The sequence below is a fragment of the Triticum urartu genome, chromosome 3A, assembly GCF_056163025.1.
Source record: "Triticum urartu cultivar PI428250 chromosome 3A, HENAU_Tu73, whole genome shotgun sequence".
Lineage (NCBI taxonomy): Eukaryota > Viridiplantae > Streptophyta > Magnoliopsida > Poales > Poaceae > Triticum > Triticum urartu.
The window spans coordinates 605,199,087-605,216,713 of record NC_141875.1 but is presented as its reverse complement, the minus strand read 5'-3'; the positions used below and the strand labels follow the sequence as shown (position 1 = coordinate 605,216,713).

General features: G+C 47.7%; 2 protein-coding genes and 1 non-coding gene across 3 annotated transcripts; 1 reads left to right on the top strand and 2 right to left on the bottom strand.

Annotated features, from left to right (window-relative positions):
• Positions 1-2,020: 2,020 nt before the first annotated feature.
• Positions 2,021-3,622, bottom strand: LOC125547025 (SKP1-like protein 1). Its single transcript, XM_087516947.1, has 2 exons — positions 3,122-3,622; positions 2,021-2,381 (listed from the first exon to the last, which is right to left on the bottom strand). The coding sequence occupies exons 1-2, from the start codon at positions 3,476-3,478 to the stop codon at positions 2,247-2,249; spliced, it is 492 nt and encodes a 163-aa protein (XP_087373073.1). The 5' UTR covers positions 3,479-3,622; the 3' UTR covers positions 2,021-2,246.
• A 2,597-nt stretch (positions 3,623-6,219) lies between these two features.
• On the bottom strand, positions 6,220-10,428 carry LOC125545354 (hemerythrin HHE cation-binding domain protein). Its single transcript, XM_048709271.2, has 3 exons — positions 9,374-10,428; positions 8,399-8,553; positions 6,220-6,779 (listed from the first exon to the last, which is right to left on the bottom strand). Exons 1-3 carry the CDS (start codon positions 10,086-10,088, stop codon positions 6,420-6,422), a joined length of 1,230 nt encoding a protein of 409 aa, XP_048565228.2. The 5' UTR covers positions 10,089-10,428; the 3' UTR covers positions 6,220-6,419.
• Positions 8,660-8,731, top strand: TRNAP-CGG (transfer RNA proline (anticodon CGG)). Its single transcript has one exon. It is a non-coding gene; the product is annotated as a tRNA-Pro (tRNA).
• Positions 10,429-17,627: the final 7,199 nt, after the last annotated feature.

Below are 17,627 nucleotides of genomic sequence, written 5' to 3'. Positions count from 1 at the left end.
CAGTGAGGCCTAGGAAGGGAATGACCCGGAGCCGGAGAAGACTAGGTAGTTGTTTCCCACACGGGCGGGAGTACGAGGGTTTACTAGTTCGGCTGCAGTGTGAGGCTGTCGTCGCCGGAGAATAACAGGATATTTGGGTGAGTACAGGGATGGCCAGGCCAGCGATGGGAGTAGGGTGGGATGGTGAGGCCTGCGTGACAGCACAGCCGGCCACGGGACATAGGAGCAGGCGGCACGACTAGCGATGGTTTGAGCGGCTGGAGCAAGAAGACCAGAGGTTGAAGAAACACGATGGTCGTTGGATGGAAATTGTACGATCACTACAGCTAGAATCGTTTATATTGCCTAAGTTGACAAATCCTATGTCCGCGTCAACTTAGTAGGCCCACAAGTCAGCCTCCAAATATGGTGGGTCCCAGCTAGCAGGGGGAGTATTCATTTTTTTGTGTAATAAGGAGGCACTTCCTTGCGTGCGAAGATATAGCTGGTGGGTCTGAGCTGTCAGCCGAAGGAACTTTTTTTCACGAAATAAAGAGGCCCTTCCGGTGGGTCCCCGCTGTCAGGTGGAAGAATCATTATTTTGCGTGTAATAAGGAAGCACTTCCTTGCATGCGGCGGTGGACCCAGCTGTCATCCTCTCCACATACAGTCCTCTTTCGATGGATGTCATTCATTGATCACGTTGACCACGCCGCACCGAGAGCACCAGGGCGGTGGACGACGGCGAGGCCTAGGAAGGGAATGACCCGGAGCCAGAGAAGACTCGCCAGTTGTTTCCCACACGGAGGGGAGTATGAGGGTTTACTGGTTCGTCTGCCGTCGTCGGAGAATAACAGGAACTGTGGTGCATAGAGGGATGGTCAGGCCAGCGATGGGAGTAGTGTGGAGTGGTTATGCCTGCATGGCAGAACAGTCGGACACGGGAGGCATGAGCAGGCAGTACGGCCGACGCTGGTTTGGGCGGCTGGAGCAAGAAGACCAGAGGTTGAAGAAGTAGCACGGTTGTTGGATTAACATGCAACGGTCACTGCTGCTAGCATTGTTTATGACCTAAGTTGACAAAGCCTTTCGTACACGTCAACCTAGTAGACCCACAAGTCAGCCTCCAAATCTGTCCCAAACAACAAATAGCAAGAAATCGAGGGCCAGAAGAGCAGGGACATTGAGGATTTCTAATTTTGTCTACCTCTTCAGTCGAACAGGCGCAAAGAGTGTTATTGTCCACTATTTTTATGCATATGCATATTATCGAAAACATTTGAAGGTACTTAGTATTGTTTTTTTATTGAAAAAGAGCACCTAAGAAGTGTCAAAATATCAATTACAAACTAACCAGTGGCAAATCGTCAAGTCCCAAGTAAGTGGTGGCAAAAAATCAAAAGGCCCATTTTTGGTAAGCACTTGCAATAACCGCGCTAATACAAGAGTGTGCATCGACGAGTGACACATTTCCCGTCAACCCCTCCCGTGTCATCCCATACCTCTCTATAAGCATCCACGGCACCCACATTGTCTTCCTCTCAACTCATCTCTTTCTCACCATCTCTCCCTCCATTTCTCTATTCTCTCCAGACCGAGCACCGATGCCGAACTCCGGCATGCTCCAGCAAGTGTGCTATAGGGGGCTAGGGCACGGTGCTTCAATTGCTTTTCCCCTGCATCCAAATGAAGCATATATGCGACCTCTTGATCCTAATCGGAGAACGGGGCATGGAGCCGGCTAATGGTACAGCCGCCCGCCGCGTGTCGCAGGGATTTCGACCTGCTTGGTGTTGTCGTCATTGTTGCAACTTGCAAGTGACCCCAATATGATCCATGTCACAAACGTTCACCTGTGGCTGGACGAGCTACCACTAGCACAAATCAGTGAGCGCAACATGGCCTATGTTGCAAACCGGTAGGTCGCGCTGAATGGTTGATCGGACGGTTGAGCATATAGGCATGTTAAGCAACTACATTATGATTTCACAATGGCTCGAGAGAAAATATTGCTTGTATGAGTGCTTTAGGTGAGTGGGGAATGAAGCTTATGAAAATGATACGATGTTTGACAAGTGATGACCACTAACCACAATAGTTTTTTGTTCTCTCAAACATAACCACCTCATAGGGCCCAGAAATTAAAACCCATTACGACATAAAGAAGGGATCTCAAAGGTTGACATGATGAACAGTAAGCGTTCATTCAGTGTAGCTTAGACGCTCCTCTACTCAAATGCCCATTGGTTCTCCCTGTGAATCTTCTCCTACTCCTCGAGCATGAAGTCGTTCTTCAGGTTGAACATCTTGCGTATCTCCTCCGTAGTTTTGCCCTTGATCATGTCGGTCATAGTCTGGGATATTAGGTTCACCAGTGCCTCGATGTTAAGATAGCATGCAGCCTAAGAGGGGGCAATAAGAACCACATAGTGTCACAGAGAAGCATTAATCTATAATGGCTATAGAACATGGATAATTAGATAGGTTGCCTTGCATTAAGATGTGTTACAAGATAATAAAACACAAAACAAGACGTAAAGTGACTGGTCGTTGTCAGAGAGAAGCATTCATATATGTAACATAATCATAAAAAAACATATATTGTTATGAGTGGCCCATTGTTTCGGCAAGTTAATCATATACAATTTACTTGCACAATGATAGTGCATCTAGTAAGTTCACACTGATCATAATAAAAAATTCCCAGGTTATGCATGACAACAATGTACATATATCAATGAAACATACAAACCACAAAAAGATGCCCTGACCTATTTACTATGATTGTGTATGGTTGGCCAATGTGTTAATACCCCATTCTAGGAAGGGTTGAGTTGAGTATGATTAATTTAGAAGATATGCTCGCCTTCTTATTTCCCGTCCTTAGTTTAGGAAAGTGGGAAGTTTTTCCTTTTATTTTAGGAATTTTGGACATCGCCAATAGAGCAAGATCATGTATAACCTAAACCTAATCTAATCGAATCGAAATGAATCGAGAATCTACCTTGATGATGATATGAGTATTCCGCCCAAGCTAATATGCAAGACGTGCAAACCCAATCTAGATTTGAGTCCCTGACGGGGAACAAAAAGAAAAAATAGATCTAGAAAAAGGAGATTGTCGAACTAAAGGATATCATACCAGGATGATGTCGTAGAGGACGGTCGGGTTGACCTTGACGAACTCTACATCCCAGTTCTTGAGGTCCTCTACTAGGGTGGCGTTAGCCGCGGTATCAGACGCAACGACACAGGTGGATCCACCGGCGGTAGCGCATGGCTTGGCATGGACGTGCTTGTAGCAGTACTCGACGACCTTGGAGAGGATCTTGGAATCGACGTTGGGGATTAGGATCTCGTTGTCGGCGCACTCATCCTCGATCATGTGGCGGATGGTCAGGGACTCCATGGCGACCGCCTCCTCGACCTCAAACTCATCACCATCTGAGGTCTTTAGCATGATCATCTTGATCTTCTTGGTGTCTCCCGTGACCGCCATCGCCTGGATCCGAGCTGGGGTTGGGGTGGAAGGGCTGGGGACCGATGAACCCTTAGCGAGAAGGGGAAACTCTAGTGGCGGCGGCGGAATAAGAAGATGGAAGCTTTGTTGCGTGGTGGGTTGGGTTGGGCTTCTGGGGTCCGTCCGGGTGAGGGTATTTACGTATTGGGGCAAGGCAGGTTGGGCAATGGGTGGATGGCTATATCTATCTATCATGCCTCCAAAGGAAAAAAAGCCAAATAATACCAAATCAGACCAAATTTGGTACGAGTTCAACGAGACCAAATTTGGTACGAGTCAACGAGACCAAAAAACTCATATTTTCCTATTTCGCGATGAAACAACTTTGGCATCTTTGGTTGGAACTGCTTCACCACCGTCCCGAGTGTGGGCCCACCTTATAAGCCGGTCTACATGGCAAAGGTTTTCTTGTGACTATGATGTATGAGTGCAATATATGAATTGTTCAATACAAACCTTGAGGAGGACAGTGTGTTACCGATAACGCTGGCGATGGGGATTACCCAGGCGGGTATTGGACTCCCGTCCCCGCGACATCCTTCTCATGCCCGTCCCTAGCCCCATACTCGTCTGTGGTGATAAAAATATTCCTGTCCCCACCCCCGCCGAGTTTTTTTATCCCCATGGAGAAACCCATACAAGCAATCAACAACAACCTTTTATAGCATTTCAGTAGAAAACATAGCATTTCAGCACAATAAATAATATGTCGTGGCTAGGTTAGGGCTTTCTTGGGGCTTTTTTGTCAAAGGGATGGGATGAAAGGAGTTTTGGGTGGGTAAGGGCAGCAATTACATGGGGTCTACTAATTTTAAAGCCCACATATAAGGCCTTAATGGGTAAGGCGGGTAGCGGGCACAGGTAATGCTATCCCATCCCCATCCCCATCTTACGCGCGCTGAGTAAGGTATTTGACCAACCGGCTTCCCCGTAGGCATTAAAGCTAACCCATACCCGTTCCCTGATAGATTAATTACCCACAGGGACGCGGGTAACGGTTAACCATTGCCAGCTTGAGTTACCGAGGTAGGCCTCCTTCTCCTAAGTTGTGTGTTCTATTTCTACATTCCAATCTATACTATGCTTCTTGATATCAATAGTTTTTTTGTGGTAAATAAATAGGTTGTCGAGCAAGTGATGATCATGCATGAAGAAACCTGCAAAGCAACTATTCCTGGATTGAGAAGCTAAGGAGCACGCATGGTCAATGAAATGCTGTTTTGAAGAATGCCTGACTGTTTTGTTTTTTGCGATTTTATTTTAGCGAGTGGGTGATTAATTGCTTATTTTCTTCCGCTGTGTACATTTGTGTTGCTCATGCTCGGACATCTCTGCTTCTTCACTGTCATTGACAACTGACTGCCGCCTCAAGGTGCCCTCTCCTTGTTTCATTCTCTTTTTTTTTTGAAAAGGAGGAAGACTCCCGACCTCTGCATCTGGACGATGCATGCAGCCACTCTATTAATTATTCATAAAAACCTTACAGCTTGTTTCATTCATTGTTGTTGCTTAATTGTCTGATCAGTGGTATGCTAGATGACGATGTTACACTGTCCTAAAAACTGCAGTTAAGGTCATATATACTTTGTTGCACTGTTATTCAAGTATTCAATCAGTTTTCAGACTGGATGCTGTTGTGGTGGCAGTGTTCCGCGTGGGGCTGGACATGAATCCCGGGCTGGCCGAGATGAAGAACGTCGTCGTCGTGCCCCATAGCGCTTCAGCTCCTTTCTGGTTTCGAAAGCTAGTGTATTAATACAGGCAGAAGCGAACAGTATCAATCAAAGAGTTGCTTGCTCGTGGTAAAATGATAATGTGGGCTTGGGATTCGTATCAAAGCTTGGGATTGGAATTGGAACCCCGTTGATTCTGCAAACATTGGAGCCAAGCCATACAACAAGAAATCCCATGTACTTGTTTTGTTTCCTTTTTCTTTCTGGGCCAAGAGATGGCCCCAGCCTAGTGAAACTTTTGTTCAGCCATTAACTATAATAAGGCACTCTCTAATAGTAATAGTCCTTTGTGTGTTTCAAGGGTCAGAAGCAAATTGTACCACTACCAATCAATAGTTGCTCGGAGAGAAAAAAACACTCTCTAATCAACTCCCCCCGCCGTCTCATCATAATACAAGAGCGTTTTTGACGTTACACTGGTGTTAAAAACGCTCTTATATTATGGGACGAAGGGAGTAGTAGATAGCTGAAGCAGAGCAAAAGCAGAGTTAATAAATGTCTTGTTTGAACTAGTGAAGTTGCACGCTTATAGTCAATGATGAATGCCAAAAAGAAACATAGGGAGTTAAAATTTGTATTTTAGAAGTGTGTTAGGTTCATGTTCTTTTTAACTCCTCAAATTCAAAGAATTAATGTTTAATTTGATGAATGAAAAAGACAGGTTCATGTCTTTTTGACTGGTGAGATTACTAAGTGGTCCCTTTGTTTAGCTGCTACCAGAACTAATCTTACCATAAACTCATTTTTCAGGTTGCCTGCCCTAGTCCATCACCGGATAAACTGATGATCTGTCAAACTGGCCAGGTTGAATGGTCTGCGTCAGTCAAAATCGTGTCATATCAACAAAATGAACTTGTCAACCCAAAGAATCTCATCACCTTACAGATCGTAGATCACAGATCAGATCTGGATAGCCATGGCCTTGCGGGATCAGATCATTATCAATCCACCAACACCCAGAAACAGTGATTAAACTAAGCAGATCGGTAAAAAAAACGCTGCCATAGCTATCACTCCAAATTTTCATTTCCCTTGCACACTTCGGAGTGATAAGATAGATATACACGCTCTCACCCAATAAACCCAAGAATTACATGGCTGCACTCCACACAAGAGAAAAGAAGAGGGCTGGTTGGCATTCACAATTTACGTGGCACGTAAATAATTTTTTTTGCTGGATCTAAAGCTTATGGGGATTTTACAAGTAGGTGCTCATATAGTCGTGTGGGGTTGTTGTGGATTATCGACGGGTTCGCGTCCTCCAGACGCTCCGCGAGCGACCTGAGCATGGAGACCAGATGCCGGGTGTTCTTGGTGCATCTGCACACCAGGTCGAGGTACTGCACGGCCTCCTGAGGCATGAGCCCGGTCATGAAGAAGGGGAAGAGCTTCGAGTGCGTCATCTCCATTGTGCCCATGGCCTCCGACGCCCATCCGGAGTTGGACTTGTCAGGAACATTCCCCTCCTCGCGCTGCATCCGCCGTACTGATTCCAATCGTGGGAGCATATCCTTCTCTTCCTCCTTGAAGTGCTCCTTGGCGTGATCCTGCCAGTGTTTGATTAATTTCAGATCCACACCAAGCATGAAAAAAAATTGTGATTGCTTATGTAATCATTTGATATATTATCCTAAAGAATCAATATATAACAAATATTTACAAGTTACTACTCCCTCCTTCCGAAAAAGCTTGTCTCTCAAATGGATGTATCTAGCATCAAGTTAGTGCTAGATACATCCATTTGAGAAACAAGCTTGGGACAAGTTTTTCCAGACAGAGGGAGTACCAGATAAGGATAATGTATAATGATCCTATCACAGGAGATCATTTCCAAATACTCCGTATTTAGGTACACCTTTCACACTATTCTAGCATGCATGTACATCATTTCACTGTAACATTAACAACTACTCCCTCCATAACTTAATACAGTATAATAGTGTCAAAAAGACATCTTATATCAAGTTACGGAGGGAGTAACGAATAGATTGTAGAAGTTGTCGACCCTTCTAAGTTGGTTCTGAGCGAAACCGTTGTTGTCTGCATACAACTTAATGCCAAGATACTGCATGGCGAATCAACGCGGCAAAGCATCCATGGAAGTGCTCCTGATGATTACATGTATGATCTTAGCAGTATGCTGAGCTACGTCAACTCCTTTCATCAGCTTGGTAGGCACATGTGGATACACCTAGCTGTAGTGAGAATAAACAGCTAAAATCCAATGTCTTGCAAAGCAACTTTCTTAATTGCTTAGGCCAGGCTGCACTCTAGCTTCAGCCAGGCTGACTCTCCTCACAACTTTCCAGGCGCAAAACTCAAGTGCAGTGGTAGAGCTGTACGCAATGGTGGAGGATCCATATCCAATTCTCGAAGTTACGACACTAACCAGACCCTACATGTGCCACTGAAATCCTCAAAAGCAAATCATACAAGGTAAACAGGTCAGACCAGGCTGCACCCTGCTTTCGCCTAAGCTTTCCACTCACAATAATAATGTGGTAATATGGTAGTAGAGCTGTATGCAACTGCCATGGTAGTGGGTCTGTGTCCAACTTGAACACTAAAATTAACCCTACAATACAATGTGCTGCTCAAACTATGAAGTTTTACAGAGCAAACAGGTTGGTAGTGACCCTTATCCAGGGCCACATGATCTTCCAAAAGTGCAAGGGACAGTAGTGCAACACAACCAACTTTTCCATGGAAGAAGCAAGGAATCAGTATATTTTTTCTCGTGGGACTAGGTGAACTCTCATCATTGTACCTCACTTTCGGTTACTACCTTTCTGAGAGTATATCTCTTGTCGGGTCATTAGCAAAAGGGGTACTGATTATGAGAGGATAACATCCACACCAACAAATTACTGGTGGCACTTTTGCCTGAAGGCAGTAGACAAGCCTTGCAAGTCACAAAAGGTGAAGCTTGCATATCAACCTCCGCGAAATGACTTTTCATATAGCACAATTCCAAAGCCACCTGCATATTCTTTCCGATATATGATACTGAAACATACTAGTAGCACAGTCCAAATACAAACTTGCAAGATCTCACAAGCAATGCAGAGTACAGAACAGTAAAGCTTTAAGCAGAATAAGCTAGATGAAACAGCCACCAAATGCAATTAGTGGTAACCACCAAATGCACAAGAAAGCATGTACGTACCTGCAACGCCTTGAGGCGGACGGAGAGGTTGACCAGCACTTCATAGAAGAGGGCGCTGCCCAGCTCCAGCGTCAGAAGCGTTTTTATATCCTCCTTGATTCCGTTCATCATGGGCAGGTGCTTCCCGTGCTGCTCCTGAACCTTATCGCACACCCCTGCGCATAAAATAATTTTAGGATCAGATTGGACTGCAGTTACTCAATCATACGGGCGTGATTAAACAACAGCTTAATTAAGCTCTTGGATCGAGGTTAACAACAAGGGCGTTTGGTCTAGTGGTATGATTCCCGCTTCGGGTGCGGGAGGTCGTGAGTTCGATTCTCGCAACGCCCCCATTTTTGCTTCTGTTTTGCACTTGGAAGGAAAATGACAAGGGCATTTTTCTATCAGTAGCTTCTGCTCTACTACACGACATCACTGTCTTTTGTTACCTTGTTCGTTTTTACCAATCGGATGAGAAAAAATGTCCATGTGCAGCTACAAAGGTAAAGGAACCAGAAGCATTTTGTTATTTTTCTATCAGTAGCTTCTGCTCTACTACACGACATCACTGTCTTTTGTTACCTTGTTCGTTTTTACCAATCGGATGAGAAAAAATGTCCATGTGCAGCTACAAAGGTAAAGGAACCAGAAGCATTTTGATCGACAAGGAACACAGTAGAGAAAGGAAAAGAGCGCTCCCATCCCCATCCCTTCCTGTCACGGCAGATTCTGCAAATCCATGAGAATTCAGCAGCACGAGTACACGGCCGGCGCAAAGCAATTTATAGTAGGGACGCGGAGCAGTTGCCCACAGGCGGTGAATGCACCCGGAATGTCAAAAGGGACAGGGAAATGCAGAAGACGACACTGAGGGAACCGCCCAATTGGAAATGCACCTTATAGTACGTCAAACCCTCAGAAATCCTGAAGTTAGAGTAACAGAGAAGCTGAAATGCTGAAACGAATGGGGAATGGGATCGGGCTGAAATTGACCTGGGAACGAAGCCCTCTGGATGTCGGGGAACAGCACGCGCTCCTCCATCCTGGCGTGCTCCAGCATCACCTCCATGGCGTCGCCGTACCACTTGCCCAGCCTCCGCACCTCGGCTCCCTCCACCGCCACGCTCCGCCCCTTGCCGGCCTTCTTCGCCCCCTTCTTCACCATCTCCGCCAGCTTGGCGGCGACGCCCTCGAGGTGCCGCTCCGCGCTGCGGTGCTGCAGCCGCACCATCTCGGCCACCTCCTCGGCGGCCGCGGCGGCCAGCGAGGCGCGCGCGGCCGGCGGGCGGTCGGGCGGCGCGACGCGGGGCTTGCCCTCGAAGCGCGCGTCGACGTGGCGCAGCAGCTCGTCGGCGGCGCCGCAGAGCTCCGGGTCGGCGGCGGAGAGGCGGAGCACGGGGCGGCCGAGCGGGGCCGCCTCGGACGGCGTGAAGTGCACGGGCGCCGCCGCCTTGTAGAGCAGCGCCACGCGGAGGCGCCACGCGACGGGGCAGCCGTCGGAGCCGTACACGCGGACCACGCCCCCCCGCTCGGCGTCGGCCTCCGGGTCGACGGAGACTGAGACCGAGGGGGATCTGGCGAGCGCGTACGGCGACACCGTGGTGGCGGCGGCGCTCCCGCCGCCGCCGGAGGCCGCGCTGGAGTTGGAGGGCGGGGAGCCGGCCGGCGACGGGCGGCGGCGGCGCGGGGAGGGGGAGCAATTGCCCATCGGGAGGCGGGCCGGGGAGAGGAAGGGTTTGGGGGGAGCTTACTCTGGGGGGAGGAGCCGGAGGGAGGGAGGTGGCGACTGGCGAGGGTTGGGGGAGTGTTGAGTCGCGCTGCGTCGGGCTGCGGGGCGAAGTTGGCGGAGGGGGGGAGGTGGGCCCCGGCTCGGGGGGCGGCCGTTTTGGTGCTGTGTCTGTCTGGGTTTTGCGATGGGGAGGGAGGGGATCAGAGACTATCTTTCGCTGTCAAGAAGAAGAGGATGAAGAGGGATGACAGGGAATGCTGATTTGCTTCGGAGCAAAGTGTTTGGTGGTTTGGGTGCTGTTACCGGTGGACTGTTGCCCCTGTCTTTGGATTACTCGGTCTCGGATTTATAAGAACCATGTGCTGCGAGCAGATCTTCCTGTGAGGACCATGGTGAGATTTGAACGCGCTAAAAGACGCAATGTATCTTTTCCCATCAGGAATTTGTGCTCTTATCATAGGAGAGGAAACATTCTGGTATGTTTGTTCTGTTGATTTCTGAGGCGCGCATCTGCTCGTACGCCATCTTGCGAAGACTACAAACGTGAAAGAATAATCCATGCTAACGATAACATGTGACAAATGAAGCGAAGAACAAAAATGGCGCAAAGCTCAAAATGAAGATGCCAAAAATCAGCCTTGCGTCATAAGAGATCCACACAAAGTGACTTCTTCGAACAAAATGTTCCCACGGAGTCGGTTGCTGATTCTCTAGTTTGGTATTTTCGTCGTGGCATCGCGTCCTAGCCTTGTCGTGTGGCCCCCTTTGATCATCCATGCCTAAGGCATGCATCGGACAAAACCACGACACAAGACCGTGTGAATGCATGCAAGCATGACATCAACAACATTCTACGTTTTTGAATTTTTCATGATTTTTTTTCTCAATTGGTGCATTCAATTCACAATCCGCTCTCATTAGAACCAAAATTGATATGGTTTGTCGACTTTTTTTCCGATGAATAATTGCCATGCTGTGGTTTGGCTATTTACAAGATGTATGTGTTTTATAGGCATTTCATTATCAGGTTATAATACATGGTTTGCTATTATGTAAGACTTGCACGATCGTACTTATATGATTTTTACCCGTTGATAACACTTCAATACTTACTATTTAGACTTGGATAACATTGCAAAGTAACATCATTTTTTATCTGGTAAGCGTATGCTATTAGGATGGCAATCGTTCACTACTAACACAGAAGCCTCATATCATAACTTGGCAACTCGTGTTAACAGAAGAAAATGCATCAAATAAAATGCTATTGTTTTGAGGTTCGCGTGGTGAAGACAAATCTCTAAAATATTTAAAATCGACATATTGCTAATCGGTTTCACAAATTAAATAAAAAAAGAATTTGATTTTTATTCAAAAATTAAAATCATGATAGAAGATTTATATACGCACCTCCTCTCTTTATTGGGGAGATAATCCCAAGAAGAATTGGTTGCATTTGAGGACATATGTGGGCATGTGTTCCACAAAGAAATTTTGTTGATTGTAATCTCATTTGATTTACATGTTTTTGAATATTTGAAGGTTTTTGAATATTGTACAGAAACAACTTTTTTCTTTAGAGAAAGTATGCCATACCAAACACTATATTTCTAGTCTTCATTTGAGCCTTAAATTATGCACACCGCAATGCATCAAGTACAAACATGGATCTTTTTTGTGGGCCATTATGGAATTCTTGAGTAAAAAACATGCTCAACATTTTATGATATTGACACGCTGCTGGAAATGATTTTTGACGGGAGTTTGGGAGGAAGAAAGTGAAAATGGATAGCCTATGGCTTATGTCAGCTTTGTAAGAGGGAGCTGGAGATGGCGGCGCACCTCCTTTTCAAGTGCAGATACACCCATCACGTATGGGAGGCGGTCACATACCCCACTCGTCATAGACTCGATTGCTAGCCAACTTTTGCCACAAGTGTGGCGACCGATTTGGCCACCACAAAAACTGTGGCATGCCACAAATATGGCTGCAACCAAACATTTGCCTCAATTTACCACACTTGTGAGACAAAAGTATGGCAAAGTGTGTATGGCAAGCAAACATGCCCTTGCGCACGGAGGAGTGTGGAAACTTCACCTCAGTCAAGGGTTAGTGTGGTGTCGCGGCAAATATCAATGACAATGGTGGTGCTGTTAGAAAGGGGGGGTCATTTCCCTTCTAATGTTAATCTCATGGGAGGTATGGAACGGGTGTAACGTGAGGGGTTTTAGGGCCTTTCATCTTTGTCGAGTGTTATCATTGCTAGAATCAAGGAGAAGGTCAAGTTGTGGGTTGTGGTGGGTGTGAAGCCTTTGAGTTCAATCATGCCACGAGAGTAATCCCTTTTATTGTTTGGGTCACCGTTATGTAACCTCTACAAGTCTTCTTAATGAATGAATAGGGCAATGCTTATGCCCTTATCTTACATTCTTAAGAAGTTGATCCCTACTACTATCAAATCTATCAACATGCACATTGTCCACATCATCATCATGCCACGTCAATCATTCAGTTTGCACATTATCTTAACATGCAACTACTTCAACTCAGGCATGCAGCCACATCATCCAGGTGTTCCCGGTCACCTTTCTCCCTCGATCAAAGAGAAAAGAAACACTCAAACCTAGCGTGAATCGACTGAGTACTCTCTCCTCTGCTATAAAAAATCCAACCTTTTCTCTATGGCATGGTGTGGTGGCTGGACGGGGACCTCCTCATGAGGGCTCTCATCCACATTCGACGGCTCTTCGGGTCCAACACGACCACCACTTTGCCCTGCCTCAGAAGGCTCTCCCGCCTCCGCCTCATATCTGATCTGATGGCTCTATGACTCCAGGATTCTCTCAAGTTTCGGAAAAAGGGTAATGCCTCTCTCGTTAAGGTTCCTCTTTCCCTCATGTTTGCGACGGTTGGGGCATTCATATCAATCAAACTTCATCGGTGAGCCCATGGGATCCACCTCCCTTTTGCCTGCCGCTCAGGCGACCTGTGACGGGGAGGGGGATCTCCGTGCCTCAGCTCCGCCTAGTAGTTTACGTTATTTTTTTCCGCAGGGGCAACATTCCAACGGGCGGCGGCGCTTCGTTCTTGAGTTGGTCTTCTGGGCTCTGATCCTCCTCAACTTCGTCCATTGGGATGGAGTCGACGGAGCTCCGATATAGATTCATGTCGTCTTCTTGGGGCGGCAAGGTAGTGTTTTTTGTCGTGCGTGTGCACCGATGAGATTTAGTGCTAGGCGCTTCAAATCGATTCAAGTGTTCAAAGGCGACAACTACAGCTTTGGGACGCTGGTCCTTAGGGGCACGTGCACGAAGACTTCTTAGTTGTCAACGACAAGGTCAAGCCGGCTTAGGTAGGGAAGCGACGTCAGTGATGCGTCGACGGCTCGTTCTGTCGGCGGTAGTAGTAGTTCGGTGTTGAAGGGTCTTTGATGTATTTTTTAAATTATATTTGAGGTGATTTGTGCTTTTTATGAACCTTGGCATATCATGGTGGTACAAAAAAACATCATCATTTTCGAACCAATCATAAGAAAACAATTGAAAGGGAGAAAGGAGCCAATCACTCCTGCAGTGATTACTACAATTAACCAAAAGAATTAAGTGCCTTGCAATTGGACCACATGCATGGGTCAATTATTTGCAAATCCCAACTTTAAAAGCCCTTTGACAAACTCCCAACAAATTATCAGTAGCACGACGGTACTCCATGCTGGATTGCTGGTGGAGTTATTTGTCTTACGGAGAAAGCAAAACGAGGGAGTAGGACTACGTACGTGCCATGTAGAGAGAGAGAGAGAGAGAGAGAGAGAGAGAGAGATCTGAAATCATTGTGGGCTTGTGGTTTGAGGACCTCTGCGTGTTGTCTTTTTTATGTGAGATACTCAACTGGTCGTTGGAATTGGATGGTTACGGAATCGGCATCTAGAATCGTTGTCCGGTTATAGGCTCCTCGGCTCAGTGGATCGAGCAGGTTGATTAGCATCTAGTGGTATGTCATTGCCTCCCGATAAAGCCAAGGCAGCACAGGCCGAAGCAAGCTACCAGTGGCAGTGGAACGGATTTTTCGGTTGGCTTAATTAGCAGCGAAGTACTAGTACCACTACACATCATGCTTCTAAGTTTTCGATCGTAGTGTTGGTTTTGTCAGAGGAATGGGATTGCTAAATTTGCCAAAGGCCTCCTTTGGTAAACACATAGGAATAGAAAAAATGCCTATGAAGTATAAGCTATATGTAGCAAAAAATAATATCATTGGGAACTACATTAAATATAAATCCAACGATATAATTTTTTATGACATGCATTAACATTTTGGTAGTCAAATATATGATCAAAGTTTGACTCAAAATACGATGGGGACTAATAAACTCAAACAGATGTACTACTATTTAAACCTTTGGTTTTAAATGAATGTTGCAAAGGAAGAATGGAGCAAGTTTTTCTTTGGTCTCAGTTTCAGATGAAAGACGCGTGATTTTTACATTCCACTTGAATCTCTTTTTAAATTTCCTACGCACGAAGAATGAGACTGGAATCCTTATTGCATAATAACATGCTAATTATACATTTCCATGCGGTTTGTGTCGGAGTTATTTCCGCCAGATCCTTTGATAGGGTACTCTGGCCACACGAGTAGATCGAATAAGAAACAAGATGGGGTTTGCCCAAGTTCAGGCCCTTACGGAGGAGGTAAAACCCTACTTTCTACTCGATTATATCAATTGGGCATAGGGGACACAATGATCGAGGGATTGAGTATCAACTCTATGGTTAGATGTCTATTGACTAGCATATCCATGGTTTATATGGGTACCGCGGTCTAGGGTTATAGGATCCTAGTCAATTGCGAAGGAGACCCCCTGGACGCCGGTTTCCTTGACGTGTACTCCAAGTCCTCTGGATCTTGATCTATAATTGGCCCATATGCCGATACAATGGCCCAGTGCATAAACCGATCTAGGGGGCCCGGGCCCAGCCTGCTTAAGCCAGCTTCCAGAATGATGAAGCATCCCTGGGCCGTAACAACGTCAATTTGATTTGTTTATATAATTTTCGCGTTTTTCCTTTTCATGTGAACCAAACACCAACGTTTACAAGTGGTAGGGCGGTGACCTTGAAGTTTTTGTTAGTTCAGTTGATAGTTCATGAGACATTATGTTAACCTAGCCGTCGCTGATGAAGCTATGCACCTAGGGTAGGGTCATGGACCTGTCCAAACTAATCTACCCAAGGACATCTCCAGAAAAAATCATCTTTCAATCGACTTGAAGGTGTCTCACTCGACAGACTTGAAGATACTCGACCAAGAAGCAATCAGTCGACCAAGACCAAGCCACTCGACGGTCAGGTGACCTAAAGGCGCTCCGCATGCTAACGGTCGGTTATTAAGTAGCTTTTATGGTCATCATAGCACTTTATTACTAGCGTTACCAGTAACGCCCTGCCTTAATGTACATTGAACCCTTTGTATCGTGGGCTGGCTGGGATCTGGGCGCACTCTATATAAGCCGCCCCCCTCCTCTGAGACAAGGGTTCGCATGCCTGTAATTCACACACGCATAATCCAGTCGACCGCCTCCGGGCTCCGAGACGTAGGGCTATTACTTCCTCCAAGAAGGGCCTGAACTCGTAAATCTTGTGTTCCTACAACTCCTCTATAGCTAAGATCTTGCCTCTCCATACTTACCCCCCTACATCACTGTCAGACTTAGAACCACGACAGTTGGCGCCCACCGTGGGGCAGGTGTTTTAGCGTTTTGTTGGAGGAGTTGCGATCTTTTCCGACCCGAATCATCATGGTTTTCGGCGGAGTTTTGGTGGAGGGCCGCGAGATCCGTCTCGGCGCGCTCACGTTCATCGCCGACGACTCCGCGTGGCTTCAGGAGGCTCCGCTCGACGTGGACGCACTCCCTGTCCGCGGGGCAACGCATTTTAGCGCATGCGTCCGCGGCGTTCTCCTGCGGCAACCGTCGACCCCCTACCGGTCGGCTCCTGTGTTGTCCTCCCTCCTAGTTTCCCGCCGGCGCAAGCGCTCTGGTCGGTCGAGACTCCAGCGGTGGGCGAGACACACGGTGGCACGCCAGTCGGCCACCCCTCAAGTCGCGGCGATCGAGCCCGACGAATCCCTCTACGGCCTGTTCGACCTATCGACCGGCTCCGCAGAGACCGCATCCGAGTGCGACAGCAGCGATCCGGCGGCGGAGGTTCTGATGGTCGATGGACCTCCCAGTCCTCCCGGTTTTCCCCGCACCGATGGAGGCGCGGGTGGAGGCGACCCGTCGCGTCCTCATGAGGAATATCTTCCCGAGCCTCTCACGTCGCTGCAGAGAGAAGAACTTCGCCGCCGGAACATGGATGCATTGTACACTCCTATCATTGGAGAAACCCCCGAGGCTCGTGCCTTGGAGGACGCGCGCCTGGCAAACTTGGCCGAGCGCACTCGACTGGAGAACCTCCAGCGAGCACTTGACGACCGTGCGCGACAACGGGTTCCCGAATCCAGTCGACGTCAGCTCTTCCCGCCCCCGCAGGTATATTGAACTCCGATTCAGAATTTAGCAGCTGCAGCCCGCATAGCAGAGTCGATTCAGCCTTCCCAGTCGGAGGCTGGCAGAGGCTTGCTGCAGATGAGAGCGCTGCTCCGGGCAGCAGGAGACCAGAATTCCGCTGTTTCTCAGTCGCGGAACATGATTCACAGTAGATCCATTGCCGCAGACACAGTCCAGTCGGCTCATAGCCCAAGATCGCCCCCGAGGCGTGAGGGTCGTGGGGACCGGCGTAATCAGCATGGTAACCGTAAGCAATATGATCACCGATTCGATCGTGATGATCGACGTCGAGTGCCCACCCCTCCCCCGAGGAGCGGGTCGTATGCGCCTCGACAACAGGATGATAGGCACCCTCGTAGTGTTGGGCGAAGGATTCCAGTCGACTCCAGGGAGCCAGGCTTCGATGCAAGATCCATTCTCGTTCAAGGTTTGGTTGACAGGAACAGAGCTCACCGGGAAGGACACGACAGAGATGCTCCTACCAGCAGCAGAGCACATATTTTGGGGCCAGAGTGCTTTAGTAGAGCCATCAGGGCCGCTGTGATTCCTCCCAACTTCAGGTTGGCGACAGGAGTCAGCAAGTTCACTGGCGAGTCCAAGCCCGATACTTGGCTTGAAGACTACCGAGTGGCCGTCCAGATTGGCGGCGGCAATGATGAGGTGGCCATGAAGCACCTGCCTCTCATGTTGGAGGGCTCGGCCAGAGCGTGGCTGAACCAGTTAGCACCCATCAGCATTTACACTTGGGAAGATCTCGCCCGAGTGTTTGTCACCACATTCGAAGGAACATGCAAACGACCGGCAGGGTTGACGGAACTGCGGTCCTGTGTGCAGAAGCCGAATGAAACTTTGAGGGATTACATCCAGAGATGGATCACATTGCACCACACGGTAGAGAATGTGCCTGACCACCAAGCAGTCTGTGTTGGGTTTCGTAGTAATTTCAAAATTTTCCTACGCTCACGCA

Coding starts and splice junctions, on each gene's coding strand:
- LOC125545354 (XM_048709271.2), bottom strand. CDS start 10,088: ATGGGCAATTGCTCCCCCTCCCCGCGCCGCCGCCGCCCGTCGCCGGCC. Junction 8,554..9,373: donor CCAGAGGGCTTCGTTCCCAG/GTCAATTTCAGC, acceptor TTTTATGCGCAG/GGGTGTGCGATAAGGTTCAG. Junction 6,780..8,398: donor TCCGCCTCAAGGCGTTGCAG/GTACGTACATGC, acceptor AAACACTGGCAG/GATCACGCCAAGGAGCACTT.
- LOC125547025 (XM_087516947.1), bottom strand. CDS start 3,478: ATGGCGGTCACGGGAGACACCAAGAAGATCAAGATGATCATGCTAAAG. Junction 2,382..3,121: donor TCCTCTACGACATCATCCTG/GTATGATATCCT, acceptor GCCCCCTCTTAG/GCTGCATGCTATCTTAACAT.